This window comes from Cetorhinus maximus, chromosome 11, assembly GCF_964194155.1.
Source record: "Cetorhinus maximus chromosome 11, sCetMax3.hap1.1, whole genome shotgun sequence".
In the NCBI taxonomy this organism is placed as follows: Eukaryota; Metazoa; Chordata; class Chondrichthyes; order Lamniformes; family Cetorhinidae; genus Cetorhinus; species Cetorhinus maximus.
In genome coordinates, this window is record NC_135889.1 from 75,344,267 (window position 1) to 75,368,901 (window position 24,635).

At 44.5% G+C, this 24,635-nt stretch overlaps 1 protein-coding gene across 3 annotated transcripts in view; it reads right to left on the bottom strand.

The window, feature by feature from the left end:
• LOC144686691 (CD302 antigen-like) overlaps positions 1-22,949 on the bottom strand; it is a 49,318-nt gene extending 26,369 nt beyond the window's left edge. Inside the window, exons 1-2 of one of the 3 annotated variants that reach the window (XM_078552243.1) lie at positions 22,777-22,948; positions 11,523-11,642 (exon numbers count right to left, since the gene is read on the bottom strand). In XM_078552243.1, coding sequence (XP_078408369.1) covers positions 11,523-11,642; positions 22,777-22,861 — 205 coding nt within the window. In that variant the 5' untranslated portion in view covers positions 22,862-22,948. Of the gene's footprint in view, positions 1-11,522; positions 11,643-22,776 lie in introns of all 3 variants that reach the window. The other 2 variants (XM_078552241.1, XM_078552244.1) reach the window with 2 other exon arrangements.
• Positions 22,950-24,635: the final 1,686 nt, after the last annotated feature.

A 24,635-nucleotide genomic window follows, 5' to 3' on the forward strand; every position in this document is an offset into this window, starting at 1 on the left:
AAGATGTAGTTGCACAGCCTGGGCACGGGAGTTAATCACCTGTACATAATGTTCACTTTGTTAATAAACCCCCAAGAATGTCTCCTTCCCAAGGCTCCTTGCTCTGATGAGCAGTGTTCGTGTCACTCAGATGTGAAACCTTGGTCCCTGCACAAGATAAAGGCAGGTGTCTCAGTCCAGGCCCTCTTCCTGTGCTTTGTGCAACCTTCCCAGCACACTGATGGTGCGTCTTCACAGTCACTGGACACATCAGTTATGTCTGCACCTCAATGGAGCACATCATTGCTGCCAGAATGTCCTGGGACAGCGGAACAGAGTTCCATCATTCTCTCTGTGTGCTTCTAGCACCTTTGAGGTGCAGCTGACCCCATCATCTCATCAGCATCTGTGTCTGGTGACAGTGTTGTCTTGAAGGGTTCAGCTCGTGAAGGATGCCATAGGATCAGGAGAAGTTAAAGTTTTTCGCTGCATCTCCATGATATGACCCTGTTCACAGAGCACAAGGGAGGTGCCATCAGACAGACAGGAGTCAAATATTCACATAAGCTATGTAAGGATCTATGGAATGTCCTCTCTGCATGTCGGCATCATCCTCCTGGAATGTAGGGACTATGGGCATCCGCTGCGCCTCCATGACAGGAGCCTTATCACAAAGGGTATGTGCACAGCCATCAACCAGACTGGAATCAAACATTCACAGATGTAATGTGAGGATCTACAGCATTTCCTCACTGCATGTCTTCATCATTCTCTATGAATCTAGCAGCTATGAGGGTCTCCTGAGCACACCTGCCTTGCCTGGCCAGTGTGATGGCCTCATCGTTGTTATCCTCGTCTTCGAGGACTTCCTCACCCTCATCCCCGTCAACATCCTCTTCATTGGAGGAGGTGTACAGCTCCTCCATTTCCTCATCAGCCAGCTCTTCTCCCTGTTGCAGTGCCAGGTTGTAAAGGGCGCAGCAGGCGACGACAATGTGTGACACCCTCTGTGGACTATACTGAAGGGCTCCACCAGACTGGTCCAGGCACCAGAACCTCATTTTCAGCATCCCAATGGTTTGCTCCACCAAAATGCGAATTGCAGCATGAGCCTCTTTGTACCTTCTCTCTTCTGCAGTCTGAGGCCGCCACACAGATGTCATCAGCCACGTCCTCTGTGGGTAGCCCTTGCCACCGAGACGCCAGCCCTGCAGCTTCTGTGGACTCTGGAAGATGTCAGGATCTGAGACCAACTGAGAATGTCATGGACACTCCTTGGGAACCATGCACAGACCTCTAGGATGTGTTTGTGGTGGTTGCACATCAACTAAATATTCAGCGAGTGGAAGCCCTTGCAGTGATATAGTTGATTGCCTGTTGCCATGGAGATCTAAGTGCCACTTGAGTGCAGTTGATGACACCCTGCACCTGTGGAAAATCTGAGGTCTGAGCAAATCCCAGCGCTTGTGCATCATGGCTTTCCTGTTCCCGGGCTAAATGCACAAATTTGTGTGCCTTCTCGAAGATGGTGTCCATGACCTCATAGATGCATTTATACGTGGAGGCTTGTGATATCCCACAGAGGTTACCTATGGAGCCCCGAAAGGAGCCACTGGCATAAAAATTGAGCACCACGGTCACTTTCACAGCTACTGGCAGTGGATGCCCTTCATGTCCCCGTGGCGCCAAATCCTGCAGCAGGTGGCAGGTGTGACCGGCCAGTTCCCTAGACATGCGCAGCCTTCAGTGACACTGGTTCTTGGTCATCTGCAGGAATGACAGCCCCCATTTATAGACCCTGGGTCTAGCTAGGCCACCAACCAGTGATGGCTCGCTGTGGCTCTTCAGCGGCGTGTGTGGGAGCCCCAGCAGCCCCTTCTTCCAAAGGGTGCTGCTCCTCCCTCTGCCCAGCCAGGCACCTCCGTCGTTCTCTTCTCTGTCATCTTCGCTCTCTGTACGCCACGAGGCATACAGATAGGTCACCAGCCTCCATGTTCCTGATGTATTCCTCTTGCAGGATGAGAGAGACCTGTGGGTTAGCTTGGGTGTTCTAAGAACCTCTCTTGGTTAAGTCTGAAGGCTCCTTAATGCATCCCAGTGACCGCTGGCCAGCACTTGGATGACCAGAGATTAGTGCGCTGCATGGCTGCCCGAAACCCCACCCACCTCCGCCCCACTCCACCTGACCGATTGGTGGCAGCTTTGCCCACTGGACTGCATGCTGAGTTCTCAGCTCAGGCATTCTCCTAACCCGCACTGCAAGGCTGCACTTTTAGTTTGAACCATGCAGGAGACTGGTCCAAACGTGAATGATGACATTGCAAAGGGCTGTGAGTGCCTCCACCAGTGACTGCTCCATGGCCAGCCTTAGCAAGGAGATTGTACAACGTGCCCAGTTATCCAAAGGTTCTGCAGTCCACTAAAATGCTCATTACATTGCAGCCTGTGCCTGAGGGGTGAAAAACTCTGGAGCTTTTGGTGACACTTTCAGACCTCTGCGTTGCTTGAGTGGGCAGATAAGCTAGAGGCCTGACTCCAAGCACGTCACCGTGGCTGCGCCTGAACTGTTTCAGCTGCAGAGGAATGGTCACTTTATACAAGGTTTCCCTAATGCGTGGACGCTTCCCTCCCACCCCCCCAGCCCCCCGGCACATGCATATGCACTCACCTCAACTGCAGTGCAGCCCTTGCACCCCCCAACTCACCTCAACCACAGTGCAGCCCTAGCACCCCCCAACTCGCCTCAACCACAGTGCAGCCCTTGCACCCCCCAACTCGCCTTAACCGCAGTGCTGCCCTTGCACCCCCCAACTCGCCTCAACCACAGTGCCGCCCTTGCACCCCCCCAACCCACCTCAACCACAGTGCAGCCCTTGCACCCCCCCCAACCCACCTCAACCACAGTGCAGCCCTTGCACCCCCCAACTCGCCTCAACCACAGTGCAGCGCTTGCACTCCCCAACTCGCCTCAACCACAGTGCAGCCCTTGCACCCCCCAACTCGCCTCAACCACAGTGCAGCCCTTGCACCCCCCCAACTCGCCTCAACCACAGTGCAGCCCTTGCATCCTGCCCCCCCAAACTCATCTCAACCACAGTGCAGCCCTTGCACCCCCCAACTCGCCTCAACCGCAGTGCAGCCCTTGCACCCCCCCAACTCGCCTCAACCACAGTGCAGCCCTTGCACCCCCCCAACTCGCCTCAACCGCAGTGCAGCCCTTGCACCCCCCAACTCGCCTCAACCACAGTGCAGCCCTTGCACCCCCCAACTTGCCTCAACTGCAGTGCAGCCCTTGCACCCCCAACTCACCTCAACCACAGTGCAGCCCTTGCATCCTGCCCCCCCAAACTTATCTCAACCACAGTGCAGCCCTTGCCTCGGCACTGCACTGTCAGCTAGCCGGGAAAATGCAACCTGCCTGTGCCCTTGCCTCAACCTTGAGGTCCAACAGGCGACCCTCACAAGTACTGCACAACATTACTGTGCACTCACCTCCGAGTTCCCCTCGAAATGCAGCTCGCCAGATGCATGCTGTTTCAATGCTGTTGTGAAACACGTCAGAGTGCAATTATGCCGTTGTGCTCGGATGATCCAGCGTGGGGGAATGATTCCGGCGAGCTGGGCTTATAATGATTTGCAAATGTATTACAATGAAGTTGCTGATGTACAGTGGTGGGAAACCTGGTCCACCATTGACGGGCGGAGCAAACGATTGCAAACTAGTTACACAACACCGTGAAACCAATTTTTGGCCTTTCGCGATATTGTCTGGTTACCACCGCCATGATGCCTGACGCCAGCGGGCACAGAAAATTCCATCCAAAGCCTTTTTTCCTAAGCAATGATTCAAACTGGATTTGCTAATTTAAAAGACTGTGGACTGAGACAGCTCAGCAATGCAGGACAATAATATTTTAAACAACACAAAAGGAAGTGATCTGGCAGAATGGCATTTGAAGTTCTCAGCGCACAATTTCAGACCGAATCTGAGCCACACATGAAGCTCATTACCAGGAGTGGTTCAATCACTTGATAATTTGTCTTGCAGAAACATAATGGCCAGGATTTTGTGGTGGTAATGGTGGCAAAACCATCAGCATTCACCTTCAATACTCCACTGAAACTAAAAGCAACTTTGGGACTGCACATGTGCCAAATAATGCACAAGTCCAGAAACGTCTGTTTGTTGCTTTTCCGGAGAGTGTGATGTTGAGGTCTCCCAAATTGCAATCAATGGAAAATCTTTTTTAACTAACGTGAACTTCAGGGAAGCCCATGCCACAGAGAATGCTAGATCCTTGTGGGCAGCTTTCTTTGAGGTCAGCAGTGAGTGCCATTGCTTCATCACTGACCACAAACTCCAGGTCACTATCTTATCTTCTGATATGGGTATCTGATAGGAGGGAGGAGGAAGGAAAGAGCTACAACAAAAAACAGTACACCTTCACCTTCCGCTCCAGTTGATGGGAATGAGGAGTGATGGCATGTGATAAAAATTCTAAAGAAGATTGTAAATCAAACAAACCTTTGATTAAAAAATGGCATAATATTTCTGTAGCCATTGGTCCATTTAACCACGCCCTCAAGTCCGTCTTTGTTGCCCTTGCCCTCAAAACGTATACTCTCTCCCATCTCATTCATCCTCCTGGTATGACTCCTTTCTCATTTCCCAGGTCTAAAGGGCTCAAACTTCATACCTCTGCTGCACAATTGGTCTAGCTATCCATCATCAGATCTAGCTGGACCACACCACTGAACAATTACAGTGTAGGAGGAAGACATTTAGCCTGCTGTGCCTGTGCTGGTTCTCTGCAAGAGTAATTCAGCTAGACCCACTCCCTGCCTTTGCCTTGGAACCCTGCAAATAATTTCTCTTCATGTGCTTCTCCAATTCCCTTTCAAAAACCACCATTGAATCTGCCTCCACCACACCCTCAGGCAGTGCATTCTGGAGTCGAACTACTTGCTGTGTAAAAGTGTTTTTCTTCATGTCACCATTGCTTCTTTTGCCAATTACCTTAAATTGGTGCCCTTTGGTTCTTGACACTTCCACCAGTGGGAACAGTTTGTCTCCATCTACTCTGTAGATCCCTCATGCTTTTGAACACCTCTATCAAATCTCCTCTCTAACTTCTCTTTTCTAGGGGAACAATCCCAGCTTCTCCGATCTATCCATGTAACTAATCCCTGGTTCCTTCATCCCTGGAACCATTCTTGTAAATCTTTTCTGCAACCTTTCTAAACCCTTCACATCCTTTCTAAAGTGTAATGTTCGGAATTGGACACAATACTCCAGTTAAGGCTGAACCAGTGTTTTGAACAGGTTTATCATAACTTCCTTGCCTTTGTACTCCATGCTCTTATTTATAAAGCCCAGGATCCCGTATACTTTATGAACTGTACTCTCTATCTGCCTTGTGCCTTCAAAGATTTGTGTACATATGCTCCCAGGTCTCTTTGTTTCTGTCCTCCTTTAGATTTGTATCCCTTATTTTCTACTGCCTCTCCTCATTCTTCCTACCAAAATGTATCAATTCACATTTCTCTGTATGAAATTTCATCAGCCACATATCAATCCATTCCATCAACCTATCTATATTCTCTTGAAGTCTCTCACTATCCTTCTCAAAGTTCACAATACTTAAAAGTTTTGAGTCATCTGCAAAATTTGAAATTGTGCCCTGCACACCCAAGTCTAAGTCATATATCAGAAAAGCAGTAGTCCTGGTAATGGGAATGCCATTATGTGCCTTCCTTCAGTCCAAAATACAATTGTTCACCATTACTCTCTGTTTTCTGTCACTGTCCCTTTTTAAAAATTCATTCATGGGATATGGGCGTTGCTGGCTCGGCCAGCATTTGTTGCCCATCCCTAATTGCCCTTGTTCAGAGGGCATTTTAAGAGTCAACCACATTTCTGTGGGTCTGGAGTCACATGCAGGCCAGTCTAGGTAAGGATGGCAGATTTCCTACCCTAAAGGAGATTAGTAAACCAGATGGGTTTTTACGACAATCGTTTCATGGTCATCATCAGGCATTGAATTCCAGATTTTTATTGAATTCAAATTCAAATTCAAACCCAGGTCCCCAGAGCATTACCCTGGGTCTCTGGAATACTAGTCAGTGACAATACCACCATGTCACTGCCTCCTCCATGGGGTATTCCATGGGCTTCAACTCTGGTGGCACTTTATCAAAATGCCTTTTGGAAGTCCATGCACCTCTCTGTTACCTCATCAAAAAAACTCTAAACAAGCTAGTTAAACATGATTTGCTTTACCAAATCCATACTAGCTTTCTTTAATTAATCCACACTTGTCCAAGTGACTGCTAATTTTGTTCTGGATTATCATCTCTAAAAGTTTTCCCACCACCCTGGTTAAATGAATGGCTTGTAGCTGCTGAGTTTATCTTTGCACCCTTTTTTGAACAAGGATGCAACAGTTGCAATTCTCCAGTCCACTGGCACCACCTCTGTATCTAAGGAAGATTATGGCCAGTGCCTCTGCAATTTTAACCTTTACTTCCTTCAGCATGCTTGGTTGCATCCCCTCCAGTCCTGGTGATTTATAAACTTTTAAGTATATCTATCCTTTCAAAAACCTCCTGTTTATCAATGTTTTGCCCATCTAATATCTCAACTACCTCCTTTTTCACTATGGCCTTGGCAGCATCTTCTTCCTTGGGAAAGACAGATGCTTAGTACCTCAGCCATGTCCTCCACCTCTGTGTGTAGATCCCCTTTCTGGTCCCTAATCGGCCCCACCCCTCTTCTTACTACCCTCTTTCCATGCATATGTCAATTGTAGACTTTTGGATTCTCTTTTATGTTAGCTGTCAATCACATACGCTCTCTTTGCCTCTATTATTTCCTTTTTCACTCCTCTGAATTTTTAAATTCACCCTGTTTCTCACTTGTATTATCAACCTGACGTCAGTCATTTGCACCTTTTCACTGCCTCATCTTATTCTCTACCTCTTTCTTCACCCAGGGGGCTCTGCCTTTGGTTGCTTTACCTTTGTCCCTAGTGGGAATGTACTTCCACTATCCCCTCTTTAAAAGCAGCCCATCGTTCTGTTACAATTTTGCTGCCAATCTTTGATTCTACAGGAACACAAGATATAGGAGCAGCAGCAGACTATACGGCCTGTCAAGCCTACTTTGCCATTCAATTCGATCATGGTTGATCTTGGGCTTCTACTTCACTTTCCGGCCTGCTCCCACGATTCAGAGAGACCAAATATTTCTCCATCCCGGCCTCAAAAATGGATCATACACAACCCTGGAGGGTAGAGCATTCTAAAAATTCACAACCCTCTGAGTGAAGAAATTTCTCCACATCTCAGTCCTAAATGATTGACCCCTTATCCTGAGACTGTGTCCCTGTATTCCAGATTCCCCAAACAATAGAAACAACCTCTCAGTGTCTAGCCTGTCAAGTTGCTACAGAATCTTGTATATTTCAATGAGATCACCTCTCATTCTAAACTCCACGGAATATGGGCCTGATTTACTTAGCCTCTCATCATAGAGCAACCCTCTCATCTCTGGGACCAATTTGTGAACCTTTACCAATTCCAACTTATTTGGACCAGATCCTTTCCCATCCACTGCAAGTGGCCCTCATACAATTAAATATTTTTACTCTAGATTGCTCCTTGCCCTTTTCCATAGCTAACCTAAATCTTATGATACACTGTTCCCTAAAAGTTCTCCTATTGACAGTTGATCCACCTTATTTCCACAACCAGATCCAACAATACCTCCTTCCTCATTGGGCTGTACTGATCTTGATACTGATCAAGAAAATTCTCTTGAACACACTTCAGAAACACTTCCTCTCTTGCCCGTTACACTATCAATATCCCAGTCTATATTAGAATAATTAAAGTTCCCATTGTTGCTACCCTATGGTGCTTGCACCTCTCTGTAATTTCCTTGCAAATTTCCTCCTTTATATCTTTCCCACTAGTTGGTGCCATATAGAAAACATCCAGTAGTGTAATGCTAGCTCTATTGTTTCTTAATTCAAACCAAATAGATTCTGTCCTCGATTCCTCTCTTTCCTGCACTGTAATATTCTCTTTAATCAATAGTGTTAATTTTGCTCCATTCTTCCCTATTTTTCCTGAACACCTTGTATACGGGAATATTTAGTACCCAGTCCTGACCTTTTGTGAGCCACGTTCCCATTAATGCCACAACATCCTATTTCCATGTGGCTATCTGCCCCTGCAGTTCACCAACCTTATTTACCACACATACACTTACTTATTTACTCACACCATAAACCTAATTAAGACCTTACTGCATTCCCTCTTAGTCTTATCCAACCTGATACCTTCGTATTTCTTACTCTCGCGCTGTCTCTCCCAATCATTCATGCGCCTGGTTTCTTTTTTATATTGCTACATACTGGCTCCCATTCCCCTGTCAAGTTCATTTAAACTGTCTCCAACAGTCCTAGCAAACCACCCTGCAAGGACATTGGTCTGGGTGCTGCTGTGACGCAACATGTCTGGCCGATGCAGGTCCCAATTCCCCCAGAATAGTCCCAATTTCCCAGAAATCTAAAGCCCTCCCTGCTGCACCACCTCTCCAGCTATGCATTCATCTGCTCTTCCCTCCTATTTCTATAGTCAATCATGCATGTCACCAAGAGTAATCCAAAGATTATTACCTTTGAAGTCCTGCTTGATAGTCTCCTTCCTAGCACCCTAAAATCTACCCGAGGACCTCATATCTCTTTCTAGCTGTGTCGGATATGGTTCACAACCTCCGTCCATTCACCCTCCTCCTCTCAAAATGCTCTACAGCAGCTCAGTGACATTCTTCACCCTTGCACCAGGGAGGCAACATACCATTCTGGAATCACGGCTGCAGCCACAAAAACGTTTGTCTGTTCCCTTAAGTATAGAATCTCCTTTTAAATATTTACCCTACTTTTCTCCTGCCTCCCTGTATAGCTGTGCCACCCAAGTTACAGTGGACTTGGCTCTGTCTGCGCTCACCAGAGGAACCATCACCCTCTGAACAATTATCAGAACTGAATGCTGGTCAGAGAGTGAGATGCTCTCAGGGAACTTCTTTGTCACCTGGCGGTCACCGATTCCCTCTCTGCCTCCACATCATTGAGCTGCGGGGTGACCATCTCTAGAAACTTATCATCTACGTAGCCCTCAGTTTCATGGATGCACTGCAGTGACTCCAGCTGTTGCTCAAACTCTGAAACCTGAGCTCAAGCTTCACCAGCTGATGACACTTCTTGCACATATCATTGTCCAGGAGACAAGAAGTGCCTGGAGTTCACATAGGGCAGGATGCGCTTTCCATGGAACTGGGATGCTCTGTTATAACTATTTATTAGACTATTAACTAAATTAAGAGAAATAAACTTAACACTTAAATAAACACTCACAAGCTTCTCATCAATCAGCTCCTTCCATTCTGCTGGGGTCACTTTATCTTACAGGGTTTTAACTTAAATATTTTACTTAATTCTTATTACCTACATATCTCAGATTTTAATTTAAAGAGAAATTTGTTAATGTTTACAATTCTCTATCTAATTCTAACTTTATCCCCAGATCTGATTAATTAATTTAGCACCAATTGTAATTGTGATACATTATCAAATCTACAATGTCTAGAATATAGATAAGTTAAAGCTTATGTATTTCATCAAATTGTCTTATTTTCAGTTTTTGTGCTAATTAATTGATCTAGCATATCATAGATGCTGATTAAATCAAATTAAATATTTAACTGTAGTCTTACTCCCATGTGACCTTTGTGCTGTGACATCACTGTGCAATTTTTTAAAAAATCCTTTTTAATTGACTCACTGATTAAAAGTCACACTGACTCTCTCTGATAACTCTGCTCTTGGACTTCACTCCTTAGACCAATCCGTCTGACTTTCCCTGGCCACTCTGCACTCGCTCCTCTGACCATTCTGCTCTTGGGTCATGCTCCTCTGACCACTCTGCCTGGTTCTCTCTGACCACTCTGCTCCTGGGCCTCATTCCTTATATCATTCTGCTCCCTGTATACTTCTTGTCGGCTAAATTGCTAACCACCCAATTTCCTTCCCTGGTCCATGTGCTAGCTAATATTATAAATGGTTTCCTCTTCCTTTAAATATCTTAATTCTGCACTTACTTTAAAAACACACCCACATCCTTGGAAACTAGAACCAAAACAATCTCCTTTTTCTCTACAAAGTTCTTGAACATGTTGTTGCCTTTCAATTCAGTGCCTATGCAATTCAGTCCATACCATAGCATTGAAACAGTCCTAACAATAGTCACAAATGTTATCTTCTGTGACTGTGAAAATAGTCACAGAAGATAATATTTAACCCCTCTGCAACATTTGTTTGTTTCCACCATTATTTATCCAATCATAGCCAGAACATCTCCAGCAAAGTGATCTCCTTGTGTTTCCAAAACCAATACCTCTGGAGTCCACCCATTTCCTTGGCCATTTCTTCTTCCTCACTTACTTTCTGCTGCTTTGCAACATCATCCATAGACAGATACCAATAATCGGCAGCTCTCGCTCTGCAACATCTCTCTTAATCAGATCAGTATCTCTGTGTTGTCAGCTTGTGTGTCCACTATCTAGTCTTGAATGAGGTGCAATCTCCTCCAGTTAAACAATGTGGGGAATGAAACCATCCTCTGCAGCCCCTGCACCACCTCTATACACTCAGGGCCAATCCTACCCCTCCCCAGCTACTGTTATAGCTAAATCAAATTGTTCTCAATCTTAGTATCCTATTTGAGTCCACACAAAGCTTCTGACCCCATGTAATCTCCATGACAAAGATTACCTACTTCCACCTCTGTAACATTGCCCACCTCTGTTCCTATTTCAACCGATCTGATGCTGAAACCCTCATCCACACCTACATCATTTCCATCTTTGATTATTCCATTGCTTTCCTGGTTGGTCTTCCATTTTTCACATTCCAAAAGCATTTCACACCAGGTCTCACTTACATATCACCCCTATCCTTAGTGACCTACCTTGGCTCCCAAGTACACCAATGCTTCCAATTTATAATGCTCACACTAATGTTATATTCCTCCATAACTCATTCCTCCCTATTGCAGTAACCTTGTCTTGCTCTTCAAAAACCCCCTAAAACTCTGATTCTGGACATTTGTGCATCTCCCTTCTCTTCACACCACCACTGGTGGATGTGCCTTAAGCTGCCTAGACCCCATCTTCTGCAATTCCCTCCCTAACCCATTCCTCTCCTAATTCCCAACTTCCTTCAAGACTTTTCTCAAAACTCACCTCTTCAATAAGCTTTTTGCCAACCTTGCTCATATATATCTCTCTTTGGTTCATCATTTCTAACTGAATGTACCTCATTGAAGTGTCTTGGAATGTTGTTCTATGCTAAAAACGTTATAAGAATGCAAATTGCTCTATCAATAACCAAATCTGAAATATTTGCAGCGATGTTGCATAGTATTTTGTATGAAATGTACATTCAACAATTTTAAGAAATATTTTAAAAGGGATACAGTACCACTTTCTTTGCACATTTCTTGAGCTTTGCTCATTTTGTAGCCATTTCCTGGAGTTGAAATGAAAGTGTACCATTTGCTTCCAAATGGAATCCACGTGATACCAGAATCAAAATCACATTCTTTCAAAAAGAAGGGAGAAAATTTTGTTATATCCAGCTTTCAAAATCATAAATTTTCAACATAAATTTCCAAGAGTTACAGTTTCAGGAAACCCACTAGACTTAATAGCATAACAAAAACAGAATTACCTGGAAAAACTCAGCAGGTCTGGCAGCATCGGTGGAGAAGAAAACAGCTAATGTTTCGAGTCCTCACGACCCTTCGGCAGAACTGAAGTATAGTTAGGAGAGAGGTGAAATATAAGCTGGTCTAAGGTGGGGGGCGGGGGGAGAGAGAAGTTGAGGGTGGGGTGGTTGTAGGGATAAGCAAGCAGTGATTGGAGCAGATAATCAAAAGATGTCACAGACAAAAGGATCAAAGAGGTGTTGAAGGTGGTGATATTATCTAAGAAAAGTGCTAATTAAGAATGGATGGCAGGATACTCAAGGTACAGCTCTAGTGGGGGTGGGGTGGAAAGACTAACAAAGTTTTAGTTTTAGATTTAAAAATAATGGAAATAGGTGGGAAAAGAAAAATCTATATAAATTATTGGAAAAAAAGGGGAGGGGGAAGAAACGGGGTGGGGATGGGGGGAGGGGGAGTTTAAGATCTAAAGTTGTTGAATTCAATATTCAGCCCGGAAGGCTGTAAAGTGCCTAGTCGGAAGATGAGGTGCTGTTCCTCCAGTTTGCGTTGGCCTTCACTGGAACAATGCAGCAAGCCAAGGACAGACATGTGGGCAAGAGAACAGGGTGGAGTGTTAAAATAGCAAGCGACAGGGAGGTTTGGGTCTTTCTTGCGGACAGACCGCAGGTGTTCTGCAAAGCGGTCGCCCAGTTTGCGTTTGGTCTCTCCAATGTAGAGGAGACCGCATTGGGAGCAACGAATGCAGTAGACTAAGTTAAGGGAAATGCAAGTGAAATGCTGCTTCACTTGAAAGGAGTGTTTGGGCCCTTGGACGGTGAGGAGAGAGGAAGTGAAGGGGCAGGTGTTGCATCTTCTGCGTGGGCATGGGGAGGTGCCATAGGTGGGGGTTGAGGAGTAGGGGGTGATGGAGGAGTGGACCAGGGTGTCCCGGAGGGAACGATCCCTACGGAATGCCGCCAGGGGGGGTGAAGGGAAGATGTGTTTGGTGGTGGCATCATGCTGGAGTTGGCGGAAATGGCGGAGGATGATCCTTTGAATGCGGAGGCTGGTGGGGTGATAAGTGAGGACAAGGGGGACCCTATCATGTTTCTGGGAGGGAGGAGAAGGCGTGAGGGCGGATGCGCGGGATATGGGCCGGACACGGTTGAGGGCCCTGTCAACGACCGTGGGTGGAAAACCTCGGTTAAGGAAGAAGGAGGACATGTCAGAGGAGCTGTTTTTGAAGGTAGCGTCATCAGAACAGATGCGACGGAGGCGAAGGAACTGAGAGAATGGGATGGAGTCCTTACAGGAAGCGGGGTGTGAGGAGCTGTAGTCGAGGTAGCTGTAGGAGTCGGTAGGCTTGTAATGGATATTGGTGGACAGTCTATCATCAGAAATTGAGACAGAGAGGTCAAGGAAGGGAAGAGAAGTGTCAGAGATGGACCATGTGAAAATGATGGAGGGGTGGAGATTGGAAGCAAAATTAATAAATTTTTCCAGGTCCCGACGAGAGCATGAAGCAGCACCGAAGTAATCATCGATGTACCGGAGAAAGAGTTGTGGGAGGGGGCCGGAGTAGGACTGGAACAAGGAATGTTCCACATACCCCATAAAGAGACAGGCCTAGCTGGGGCCCATGCAGGTACCCATAGCCACACCTTTTATTTGGAGGAAGTGAGAGGAGTTAAAGGAGAAATTGTTCAGTGTGAGAACAAGTTCAGCCAGACGGAGGAGAGTAGTGGTGGATGGGGATTGTTCGAGCCCCTGTTCAAGGCAGAAGTTAAGGGCCCTCAGACCATCCTGGTGGGGGATGGAGGCGTAGAGGGATTGGACATCCATGGTGAAGAGGAAGCGGTTGGGGCCAGGGAACTGGAAATTGTTGATGTGACGTAAGGTGTCAGAGGAATCACGGATGTAGGTGGGAAGGGACTGGACAAGCGGAGAGAGAAGGGAGTCAAGATAACGAGAAATGAGTTCCGTGGGGCAGGAACAGGCTGACACGATCGGTCTGCCAGGACAGTTCTGTTTGTGGATTTTGGGTAGGAGGTAGAAGCGGGCCGTCCGAGGTTGGGCGACTATCAGGTTGGAAGCTGTGGGAGGAAGATCTCCAGAGGAGATGAGGTCAGTGACAGTCCTGGAAACAATGGCTTGATGTTCTGTGGTGGGGTCATGGTCCAGGGAGAGGTAGGAGGAAGTGTCTGCGAGTTGACGCTCAGCCTCCACGAGGTAGAGGTCAGTGCGCCAGACAACAACAGCACCACCCTTGTCAGCGGGTTTGAAGACAATGTTGGGGTTGGACCTGAGAGAACGGAGTGCAGTAAGTTCAGAGAGAGACAGATTAGAATGGGTGAGAGGAGCAGAGAAATTGAGACGGCTAATGTCACGCCGACAGTTCTCAATGAAAAGATCAAGAGAAGGTAAGAATCCAGAGGGAGGGGTCCAGGTGGAGGGAGAATATTGGAGGTGGGTAAAAGGATCCGTTGAACGGGGAGAGGACTCCTGCCCAAAGAAGTGAGCACGGAGACGAAGACGGCGGAAGAAGAGTTCAGCATCATGCCGAGCCCGAAATTTATTGAGATGAGGGCGTAAGGGTATGAAACTAAGTCCTTTGCTGAGCACTGAACGTTCAGCATCGGAGAGGGGAAGGTCAGGGGGTATAGTGAATACGCGGTTGGGGCTGGGATTGGAAGATGGGGTGGGGACGGAGGGACAAGCAGGGGTGGAAGGTCCCAGATGGGTTTTGGTGTCGATGAGTTGTTGGAGCTTGACTCAATCATCAAACTCATCGACACCAACACCCATCTGGGACCCTCCACCCCTGCTTGTCCTCTCTCCTCACCGTCCAAGAGCCCAAACACTCCTTTCAAGTGAAGCAGCATTTCACTTGCATTTCCCCTAACTTAGTCTACTGCATTCGTTGCTCCCAATGCGGACTCCTCTACATTGGAGAGACCAAACACAAACTGGGCGACCGCTTTGCAGAACACCTGCGGTCTGTCCGCAAGAAAGACCCAAACCTCCCTGTCGCTTGCCATTTTAACACTCCACCCTGTTCTCTTGCCCACATGTCTGTCCTTGGCTTGCTGCATTGTTCCAGTGAAGGCCAACGCAAACTGGAGGAACAGCACCTCATCTTCCGACTAGGCACTTTACAGCCTTCCGGGCTGAATATTGAATTCAACAACTTTAGATCTTAAACTCCCCCTCCCCCCATCCCCACCCCGTTTCTTCCCCCTCCCCTTTTTTTCCAATAATTTATATAGATTTTTCTTTTCCCACCTATTTCCATTATTTTTAAATCTAAAACTAAAACTTTGTTAGTCTTTCCACCCCACCCCCACTAGAGCTGTACCTTGAGTATCCTGCCATCCATTCTTAATTAGCACTTTTCTTAGATAATATCACCACCTTCAACACCTCTTTGATCCTTTTGTCTGTGACATCTTTTGATTATCTGCTCCAATCACTGCTTGCTTATCCCTACAACCACCCCACCCTCAACTTCTCTCTCCCCCCGCCCCCCACCTTAGACCAGCTTATATTTCACCTCTCTCCTAACTATACTTCAGTTCTGCCGAAGGGTCATGAGGACTCGAAACGTTAGCTGTTTTCTTCTCCACCGATGCTGCCAGACCTGCTGAGTTTTTCCAGGTAATTCTGTTTTTGTTTTGGATTTCCAGCATCCGCAGTAGCTTTTAGCTTTTTGTTTTTATAGACTTAATAGCAAAGTCAGCATTAGTCGATTTCGTAGATACATTCTAATTCACTTATATCCTCCATTCCGCCTTTTCTCCCTACTTGTTATCAGGGTGGAATTTAATGGTCACGGTGGGGGGCCCACCCATCGGCTGGAAAAACTGCTGGCAACCCCAACCACAGCTATTTTCGGGAGGCACTTACCTGCTTCTTTTGGGCTTCCCAGCTCCTATGAGGGGGATTTCTCCCCAGAAATCATAGCACGGGGCAGATATCCCACTGGCTGGCAGCTTTCAGCACCAGCCATGCCACCAGGAGTGGTGACCCTTGCCACAGTACGGCTAAGTAGAGAATTGTTGATGGAGCCCCAGGAGTAAGGTGAGTGGGACAGGTTTGCTGGGTCCAGACAGGGAGGCTCTGGTGAGGGGGGAGGGGTTTGGAGGGGGGCCCAATTTGAAGGTTGGGGGATGGGGTCTTAATCCATGTCCTTGTGTTCTTACTGGCAGGTGCCTCCATTGGGCATGGAGTGCCCAGCAAGGAGGGACCCCCCAACCAGATCTGACCCTAACTGCCAGGGTGGCATGGCCTATGTGACATGGTCCTCACCGGCTACTGGTTGAATACCAACGGCAGCAGGATGAAGCTCTTAAGGGGCCCTTATGTGACCATTTAAGGGCCACAATTGGCCTAAGGGCATGAAGGCCACCCTTGAACCTTCCCGTCCCAGACTTAATTGGAGGGAGAAGGAAAGATAGCAGGATCTCTAACCCACTGTTTTCACACTCAATCATTTAAAATTGACTTTCCACTCGAGGAAATAATTTTTCCTAATTCACCCTAACTTTATAATTTTAAAAATCTCTATTAAGAAACTAGAGAAATTAAGGAGTAGATTTAACAGAGGTTTTTAAAACAAAATGTGAAGCATTTTTTTTGGGTGGAAATATCCCAGTACCGTAAGTATCATCTCACAAATATAGTTTCAAATAGCTCCATGTGCCTTGTATTAATCTGGTGAATCTACTCTGTATGTTCTCTATGGCTTTAATGTCATTTCTAATTGGGTGCTACAGAGTAAATTACAGAGTTTTTAGCATAATTTGGGACTGAAAATTGTAGTCCAATCCACTACCATCTCTTCTTTGCTCCTTCAACAGTTTAGGTTGCATGAAATCAGAGCCCAGTGACTTACCCACTCTAAATTCTGCTATGCATTTCCAGATACAATTCCTTTGGTATAGATATCTCTCAACAGTTAGTCCACATGCTACTGTACTTCCACATGTCATTTCTGTCAGTATTTGAAAAGGCTGATGCAAAATATTAAATAAGTAGCCAATATTAATACCTCCTATTTGTTTAAACAGCCAGTACAAAAACTACTCTGCATGTGTACACAGTATAAGGAGCATTGGTTAATGGGTTTTTAAACTTATTTCATGGGATCTGAGCATCGCTGGCAAGGTGATGGGGAGTCAGGTGGTGAGTTACTCTCCTCAGGCTTCCTAGCCTCTGACCTGCTCTTGTAGCCACAGTATTTATATGGCTGGTCCAGTTCAGTTTCTGGTTAATGGCAACCCCCAGGATGTTGAGACGGGAATGGATTTGTCATTGTTTTAATGTGTTCTTAGCATAGTTATTCAGTTTTAATTTAAAGCTTTTTTGCATTTCATACTAACTTGCTTGCAATGTAGAATAAAAAATTGCATTTATATAGCACATTCCAAAGATGTTCAAGTAGTTTACAATCAATTTGAAATGCACTGACTGCTGTTAAGTGGCAGCCAGTTTATGCACTGAGAAGTTCCACAAAGAGTAAATGACAGAATGACTATTTGGTTATGACACCAGGAGAACTTCTAAGTCATCTTCAAAAGGTGCCATGGAATTCTTTACATCGATTTAAGTAGGCAGACACAGCCTCAGTTTAAGGTTCGATCAAAATGGTGGCACGTTTGACAAAACAGTGCTCACTTAGTGCTGTACTGCATTTGACAACCCTGATCTGGATTGACAATCGGGAGAATTGTGGGGTTTCAGGGGTCCTCAAGTTAGTTTGTCCCACTAGTCTCCTGCTAATTGGTTTCTCCCCATCAGTAGTCTTCTGTGCTCCCCGATGCATTGAGACAATCAGAAAAGTGTCAGACACTAAAACTGTATATGTGTAGGCTTATTAGAAGTCATTTTCAACGTGGTTGGATGAGTTCCTCTGACAAGTACCACTGCTTCTATGGATTTATCTCATCAAGCCTTTTTAAATCACTTTTACATTCATAAACATAGTCCACTTACTGCTTTTAACTATAAGATAAAATAGAAGGAGTTAAGACTCTTGAAACCAGCAATTAGTGTGGAAAAATCAGTGAAGAGTCTGGCATTGCATGGGCTGAGGTAGCAAGACTTCCTTTTTCTTTCTTCTTATAAGGGAACTAGCCTATATAGGTTTGAAGTTAGTTACGTAATTAAAAAGAGACCTTTTACCACATTTAAGTGGTGGTTGAGATGGGGAGGGGGCACCATCAATGGAGAGTGCATATGCCAGGTGACCTTCAGTGGGGAGGGGCAGAAAGAAAAGGACTTGCTAGTTCCTTTGGGTCTGCAGCAAGGCCGTACCCATGTTGGAGTTTGACGTTAAGATAGGAGGAAACGGGGGCTTAAAGACCAATTGTAGCATCACTACTGCCACACTGACTCAGATCTAGTAACTCAACATTGGTCAGGAATCAAACCCAAGCACATTCCTGCTTAATGTGGTTCAGAACTACATTGTAAGGTACATCTACCAACTGAGTCACTGCGCACCATGTGGTCCTGGCTGGTGTGTGGCTGTGTGTGTCGGGGGCGGATGGGTCAGGAAAAGAGGGGTGGAAAGAAACAGAAAGAGACTGGCCAGGCTCTGGACCTGCAGCAATAAATCTGGTTAAAGTGTGATTCTCCCCGTCAACGTCTTTAGTCTGCATTAGCAAAATAGCTCATGGTATTATCACAGATTTTCTTTGTATCCAGACTCAGAGCTTTAAATCCATGGCCACATTCTTCTCTGATGGATGGATAGGCATAATTTGGCTGCCTGTATCTTTCGAGTTGATACTGCTGGCTATTTGTGAAGGAGTGAAGAGAAGGAAAGGGGGAAATTGCCTTTGTCACTAAATGATTTATGGTGATGAGGTTGGGTGGGCAACAGTCCTCTCTGGTGTGGTTAATTTGAGTCACTGGTTTTTACCGCCGTGTTGGGGTTTGATAGAATTAAGAAGGAAGTTCTGTTTCTGAAATGGAGGACGTGATCCTGGAATTTTAGACCAGTTCAACACAAAATGGGCCAGAGTGAGCACTGTGTTTGTTGCTCCTGATTCATTTTCTGTTAAACAAATGACTGATGGGTGGAGCAGACCTTAGGCAGCAGAAGGGCACATAATTTAAATTTAGGACTTAATAAATTCTTTCTTTATATATGGTACTACTTCAGCGGGAGCAAGAAAAATGACAAAAATACTGAGATAATTGTTGTAAACACATCATAAATGCTTGATATATATTTTTTTTAATGCGCCGACCAGTTTCAAAACAACAGAACCCACAGAGTGATCACGCAGAGCTTTCTTCATCAAGTTCAACCCTAAGAGGTGAAAAACTTTTCAATGGTGAAGGTGTGAGTAAAAAACAAAGCCATTAGCCTTGCGAAAGCAAGGAAATACAAGGGCAGGTACTTAAATTTTGGTTTTATTATACCTCAACCGTAGGGTGTAATTTGTGCACAAGTACAGTCAAATGATCTTCAAATGGTCTCAATTACGAAGACATATATTCAATGCTTGGTAATGAAATAAAAACAAGAAACATTTTTTTTGAGCCAATAGCTAAGGAAATGGTCAGTACTAAAACACTAATGAAATTCATAGCTACTGCTGATAAAAAGTTTGTAGTCTCATCCTACATATCAGTGCAGAAAATCGCTGAAGCAAATGAAAAAAAATTACATACAAATGCTGAGGAGTTGATAATGCAGTGTGCCATTGAAATGGCAAGGAAAACATTTGGAGAGCAGAAGGCCAAGGAACTGGAAAGAAACAATTTCTAACGACACTGTCATGGGATGGCTTGATTTAATGTCAGAACACAGTTTACCTGTGCATTGATCAACTGCGTGGCAATGACTTTGTCACACAGCTTGATGAATCCACAGACATTTCTAAAATGTACCACTTACTTGCCTATGTTCAGTATGTGTGGTATAAGGAAATAAAAGACTTTTTATTCTGCAAAGAGCTCAAGATAACAGCATAGGTCAAGCAATAATTTCTAAGTTAAAAGCAAAATACTGCGGATGCTGGAAATCCGAAACAAAACAAAACAAAAATAGCTGGAAAAACTCAGCAGAACTGATGAAGAGTCATACGGACTCGAAATGTTAACTGTATTCCTCTCTGCAGATGCTGTCAGACCTGCTGAGTTTTTCCAGCTATTTTTGTTTTTGTTTCAAATAATTTCAAAGTGTTGGATGAATTCATGAACATTGCTTTTTACACCAAAAGGTGTTTGTTGCAAAAGATATTGAGTCAGATCTTCATGGTGTTCTCACACAGCACTAATACTCATTAATTTTATTAAATTCAGAGTAACAAAACTCCAGGTATTTTGTGCATTTTGAGGAAGTGGGTGCACAGCATAATCCTGTGCTCATGCTTACAGAAGTGACTTGGCTATTATCAGGGAAGGGGCACATATTTTCTTAGCTGATTAGGAAAGATTTAAATCAATAAGTAAGGAAAACTAAATGCATTGTTTATAGGTACACTCTCTGGCCTGCCTAATTTTCCAATATTCTAGTGTACCTGGTCGCAAAATAAGGAAACCTTCCCTTGGAGGTCTAGTTTTCTATTTGATTAAAAGGGTGAAAAAAAACCTGAATTCGACAATGTAAATTCTGATTTCTTTCCTGAAAAAAATTAATTTCCATAGACTGAATCTACCCAGCAAACCATGAGGCCTTCAAAGCAAACTGACAGGCAAGAAAGATCTTTATATTTACATGATATAAAATTTAAAGCTAAGGCCTGTGAGATACCAAACTGAGAGAACCACAACCTCTTCAAGTTCTGAAATCCTTGGATAGGAATTCAAGCTTATTTAATCTTCATACTAAATTATGGTTGCTGACAAGACCCATGTTGTTAAGACCAGATCCAAAAGTATCACCATCTTATGGGACAACAGAATAAAGGCTTAAAGTGGGGATGCATGAATTTGACAGCCAGTTTCATTAAGAATGTAACCAGGTGTTGTGGTTTAAAAGCCTTATAAACAGATAGTGCAACAGTAAAAGGATCTGTATCCCTTCATAAGATATCGTAATCACATGAAATATTGTAATCATAGGCACGTTGCACCTTGGGCCAAACATTCAGCATTTTCAGATGTACAGCTCTTAAGTGAAAAGCTTAGGGTCAGACATGATACTGTAATTGTTCCAAACTTTATACACTGGGGAGTTACTCTAATTTGTTTACTAGTTTGGTTCTTCCCAATGGAATCACCAGGTAGGGCTTTGCAGTATGCAGAATCCTCATGAAATCCCCATTTATCCTAACACATCTTTGAGTATGGGCTATGGGTAGAGGAGCATCAATGCAGTTACAGTTTTCAGACAAACCAAATTTGCCTTCTGAGATAGACCCATCATAGACATTTTTCACATATAGGCTTAGACTGATGAAGGCATAGTGGCTGTGATATCATTCATGAAAACTTTCTTTTACTAAGATCAAATCCAGTTACTGGTTTAGAAACGTTGATGCTGAGCTGAAGTTAAAACAATATATCCTCTGAGATGTGCCCAAAACCTTTTGCACAATCTCTCTCTGGTTCAGAACAGTCTGTACCAGTCAGCTTTGATGCAACGAGCCCAAATACAGATTTGCTCTGAGTTAGGCTCCCAGTTCAGAGATGTCATCTTTACTCAGAACTTCAGTTTCGCGTCCAAAGAGATGGCAGAGATGGCCCTTGTTAAACTTAGCAGTGACTGGGAGCCTGACCACACCTCACACAGTGCCGAGGATACCTACTGCTTCAGTTTTCTCTCCTCCTCATCCTTGGTTTCCTTTATTATTGCCCGCTTCAGCGTGGCTTCCTATAGTTCTCAGAACATCTCACAACAGCTGCTGGTGCAAAAACAAAAAACTACTGCGGATGCTGGAAATCCAAAACAAAAACAGAATTACCTGGAAAAACTCAGCAGGTCTGGCAGCATCGGTGGAGAAGAAAAGAGTCGACGTTTCGAGTCCACATGACCCTTCAACAGAACTTGAAGGGTCATGTGGACTCGAAACGTCGACTCTTCTCCACCGATGCTGCCAGACCTGCTGAGTTTTTCCAGGTAATTGTGTTTTTGCTGCTGGTGCAAAACCATTAAGGCACTCAACTACACTCTATTGCTGAGGAATATCTCCAAACAGAGTTGGCAACTCTGCAGATATGATCGAACGGGAGAGAGAACAGGCCATTGGGTAAATCACAACAGAGAAGGTGAGGTTTGGAAACTGGCACGAGGAGCTGTGATTTAAATAAAAGCCAAGATTAAAAATAAATAAGAAATGGCTGCATTTGTGTTCTTGTGAGGAACTGATTGGTTTATGGTAACCATGTAACATAGTACAGCCAATCAGAAACTTCACAGGCTTACTGGAGCATTACAAATTTATAATCTTATTTGTAGAAAGATGTTACTTTTACCGACGAAAACTTTGCATATATTGCTTTGACAAAACATCACTTGCAACTGGGACGTTTGTTGTTCCTGTTTAACTTTTCGAAAAAGGCAAAATTCGTCTGAAGATAGTGAATGAAATACAGAAATGTTTTGGTAAAAGACTAGTCAGGATCTGGGAAAACTTTCAAACTTAAAATCGATAGAATGCAACCCTTCGTTAAGAACTACATTTTTTACCCGAGCAAAATTGCTTTGCCGTTAGAGGGCGACAAATGTAGCCCTACGTACATTAAAGTTGTGTATTTTTTAAAGTATGATGTTTGTGTCATTTTTAAATTACCATCTGGCGAGGTAGCTAAGAAATCACAAACTGGAGCTGAATATTCCCTCCACCCCGGGATTCTGTAAGGATAACATTTCCGAGCAACTCTGAATTGAAGTGTTGCTGGAGAATAACTCCCAAGTAGATCAGAGTTACAGATCATTTCATGACAACTTTCTAACTCACTTCTAACTGGGTAGACGAGGAGGGGAAGCGATGAATTCGAAAATCTCGGAAGGTTTGTTCTGCTTTATGAAGAAATCAGGAATACTGACTTAAGGAAAGTCAGTTTAAAACTCACCCAGTTGGTTTGCGGATGACAAAGAGGAAAGACACCCGGCGATCAGATACACGAAGTGGAAAGCTCGATTTTTCCTAACGTCCATGTTTAAATCTCAATTTCCAGGCTTTTCACAGTGTCTGAAAACAGATGGGAGGCTTAACTCTAACCTCGTGAACATTTGAACTTTAGATGCGTCATTTTTGCGTTGCTGTGTAATATGTTGCAAAACGAATTGGCAAAAAAAGCGCCTGGCTAAGCTCATAAAGCAATGTAGAAAGTAACTGCAAAGACAACACACGTGTCAATGCAGCCAAATACATATAAGGGGCAGATTAAAGAAATAATGAAACACTCCAAATTTAGTTGCAAATAGAAACTACCTCAATGTTATATAAATATTCCAGATTTGCCTGAAATCAAAAATAAACTTGTGTGACAAGTGAAATTTTGCATCGCTTCCATATTTCGTAATACTAATCATTTGCCCCGGCCTGAAATTCGAGTTCAATTTCACCACCTTAGTTTAAAATTGGGGCAAGTGTTTTTCCTGAAGAACAAATTGGGTTGGACTGTGCTGTAACATTTTATGTTGTCTCATGAAGAGGTCTAGAGGCTTGTATGGTTGAACAATAACTGTTTATTAATAACATAACTATAAACATATATACAGGATGCAGTCCTGACTAGGTTCAATCTTCTGCCAGACTCCCTACTACTCCTATGTAACTCTTGGCTGGTACTGTTTCCCCAGCTCAACATTAACTCCTACAGTTCCGAACACCCTAATATTACAACTTGCACCCCCCCCCCCACCGCGCCCCCCCCAACCAAGTCTTTACCCAAATGTATTTGCAATAATATTTACATGCTACCCTTTTCCCCCAAGCCTCTGACTTTACAGATTCAGTCTGCAGGCTTTACAAATCTTCCAGATCTGGTTGTTTTCAAGTTTGGAGGAGCTCAACTGATTTGGGCTGACCTTGTTGGTCTGGAGTTGAAGTTTTTAAACTTGGTGTTTCAATTAAATGGGTTTCTACCATCTGGTTCACTCAAATGTATGATAGGAGGTTCAACACGAGGAATGAGGAGAAGTCTTCTCCTGTTCTGTCTGATTGTGCCTTCTGGGGTATGTATCAAGTAAGACCACCGAGTGATCGTCATCCCTCAGGACAATGATGTCTTCTCTGTCAAGGTCCCTGATCCAAACCTTGTCACCTCTCTTTAGCCTGGGCGGTTTTTTAGTATGGTACCTCCTACTGTAAGTGGAAGCTTGTCGCTGCCTATAGGACTGTTCTCAGTCCTGAACCTTCTGATATTCCCTGACTGCCAACTGTGGGATTAATTTCTTCGGCAGCATGGGGAGTTGAATGCAAATTTTTCTGCCCATCAGCAGCTCTGAAGGGGCTAATCCACATTGCAGTGGACTGGATCTACATGTCAAGAGCGTGGTTGGAAAGTCATCGTTTTTCTTCAAGAGGGTTTTAATAGTGCAGACACCCCTTTCCGCCTCACTGTTAGATTGTACTTTGGGGAGCTGGTGAGATGTTGAAATCTGTAATTCCTGGCAAAATGAGTGATGTATTCATGAGCGAATTGCGGTCCGTTGCCGGACACCACCTGGTCCAGGATGCCATGGATCGCAAAGATTTCTTTGAACAACCTAATGACCGACTCTATGGTCGTTGTGCGTACCCTTCGCTTTGATACCCCAAGAGAAATAGTCAACAATGATTTTCTTTTTATTCATTGGATATGGGCATCACTGGCTAGGCCAGCATTTATTGCCCTTGTTTAGAGAGCATTTAAGAGCCAACCACATTGCTGTGGGTCTGGAGTCACATGTAGGCCAGACCAGGAAAGGTCAGCAGATTTCCTTC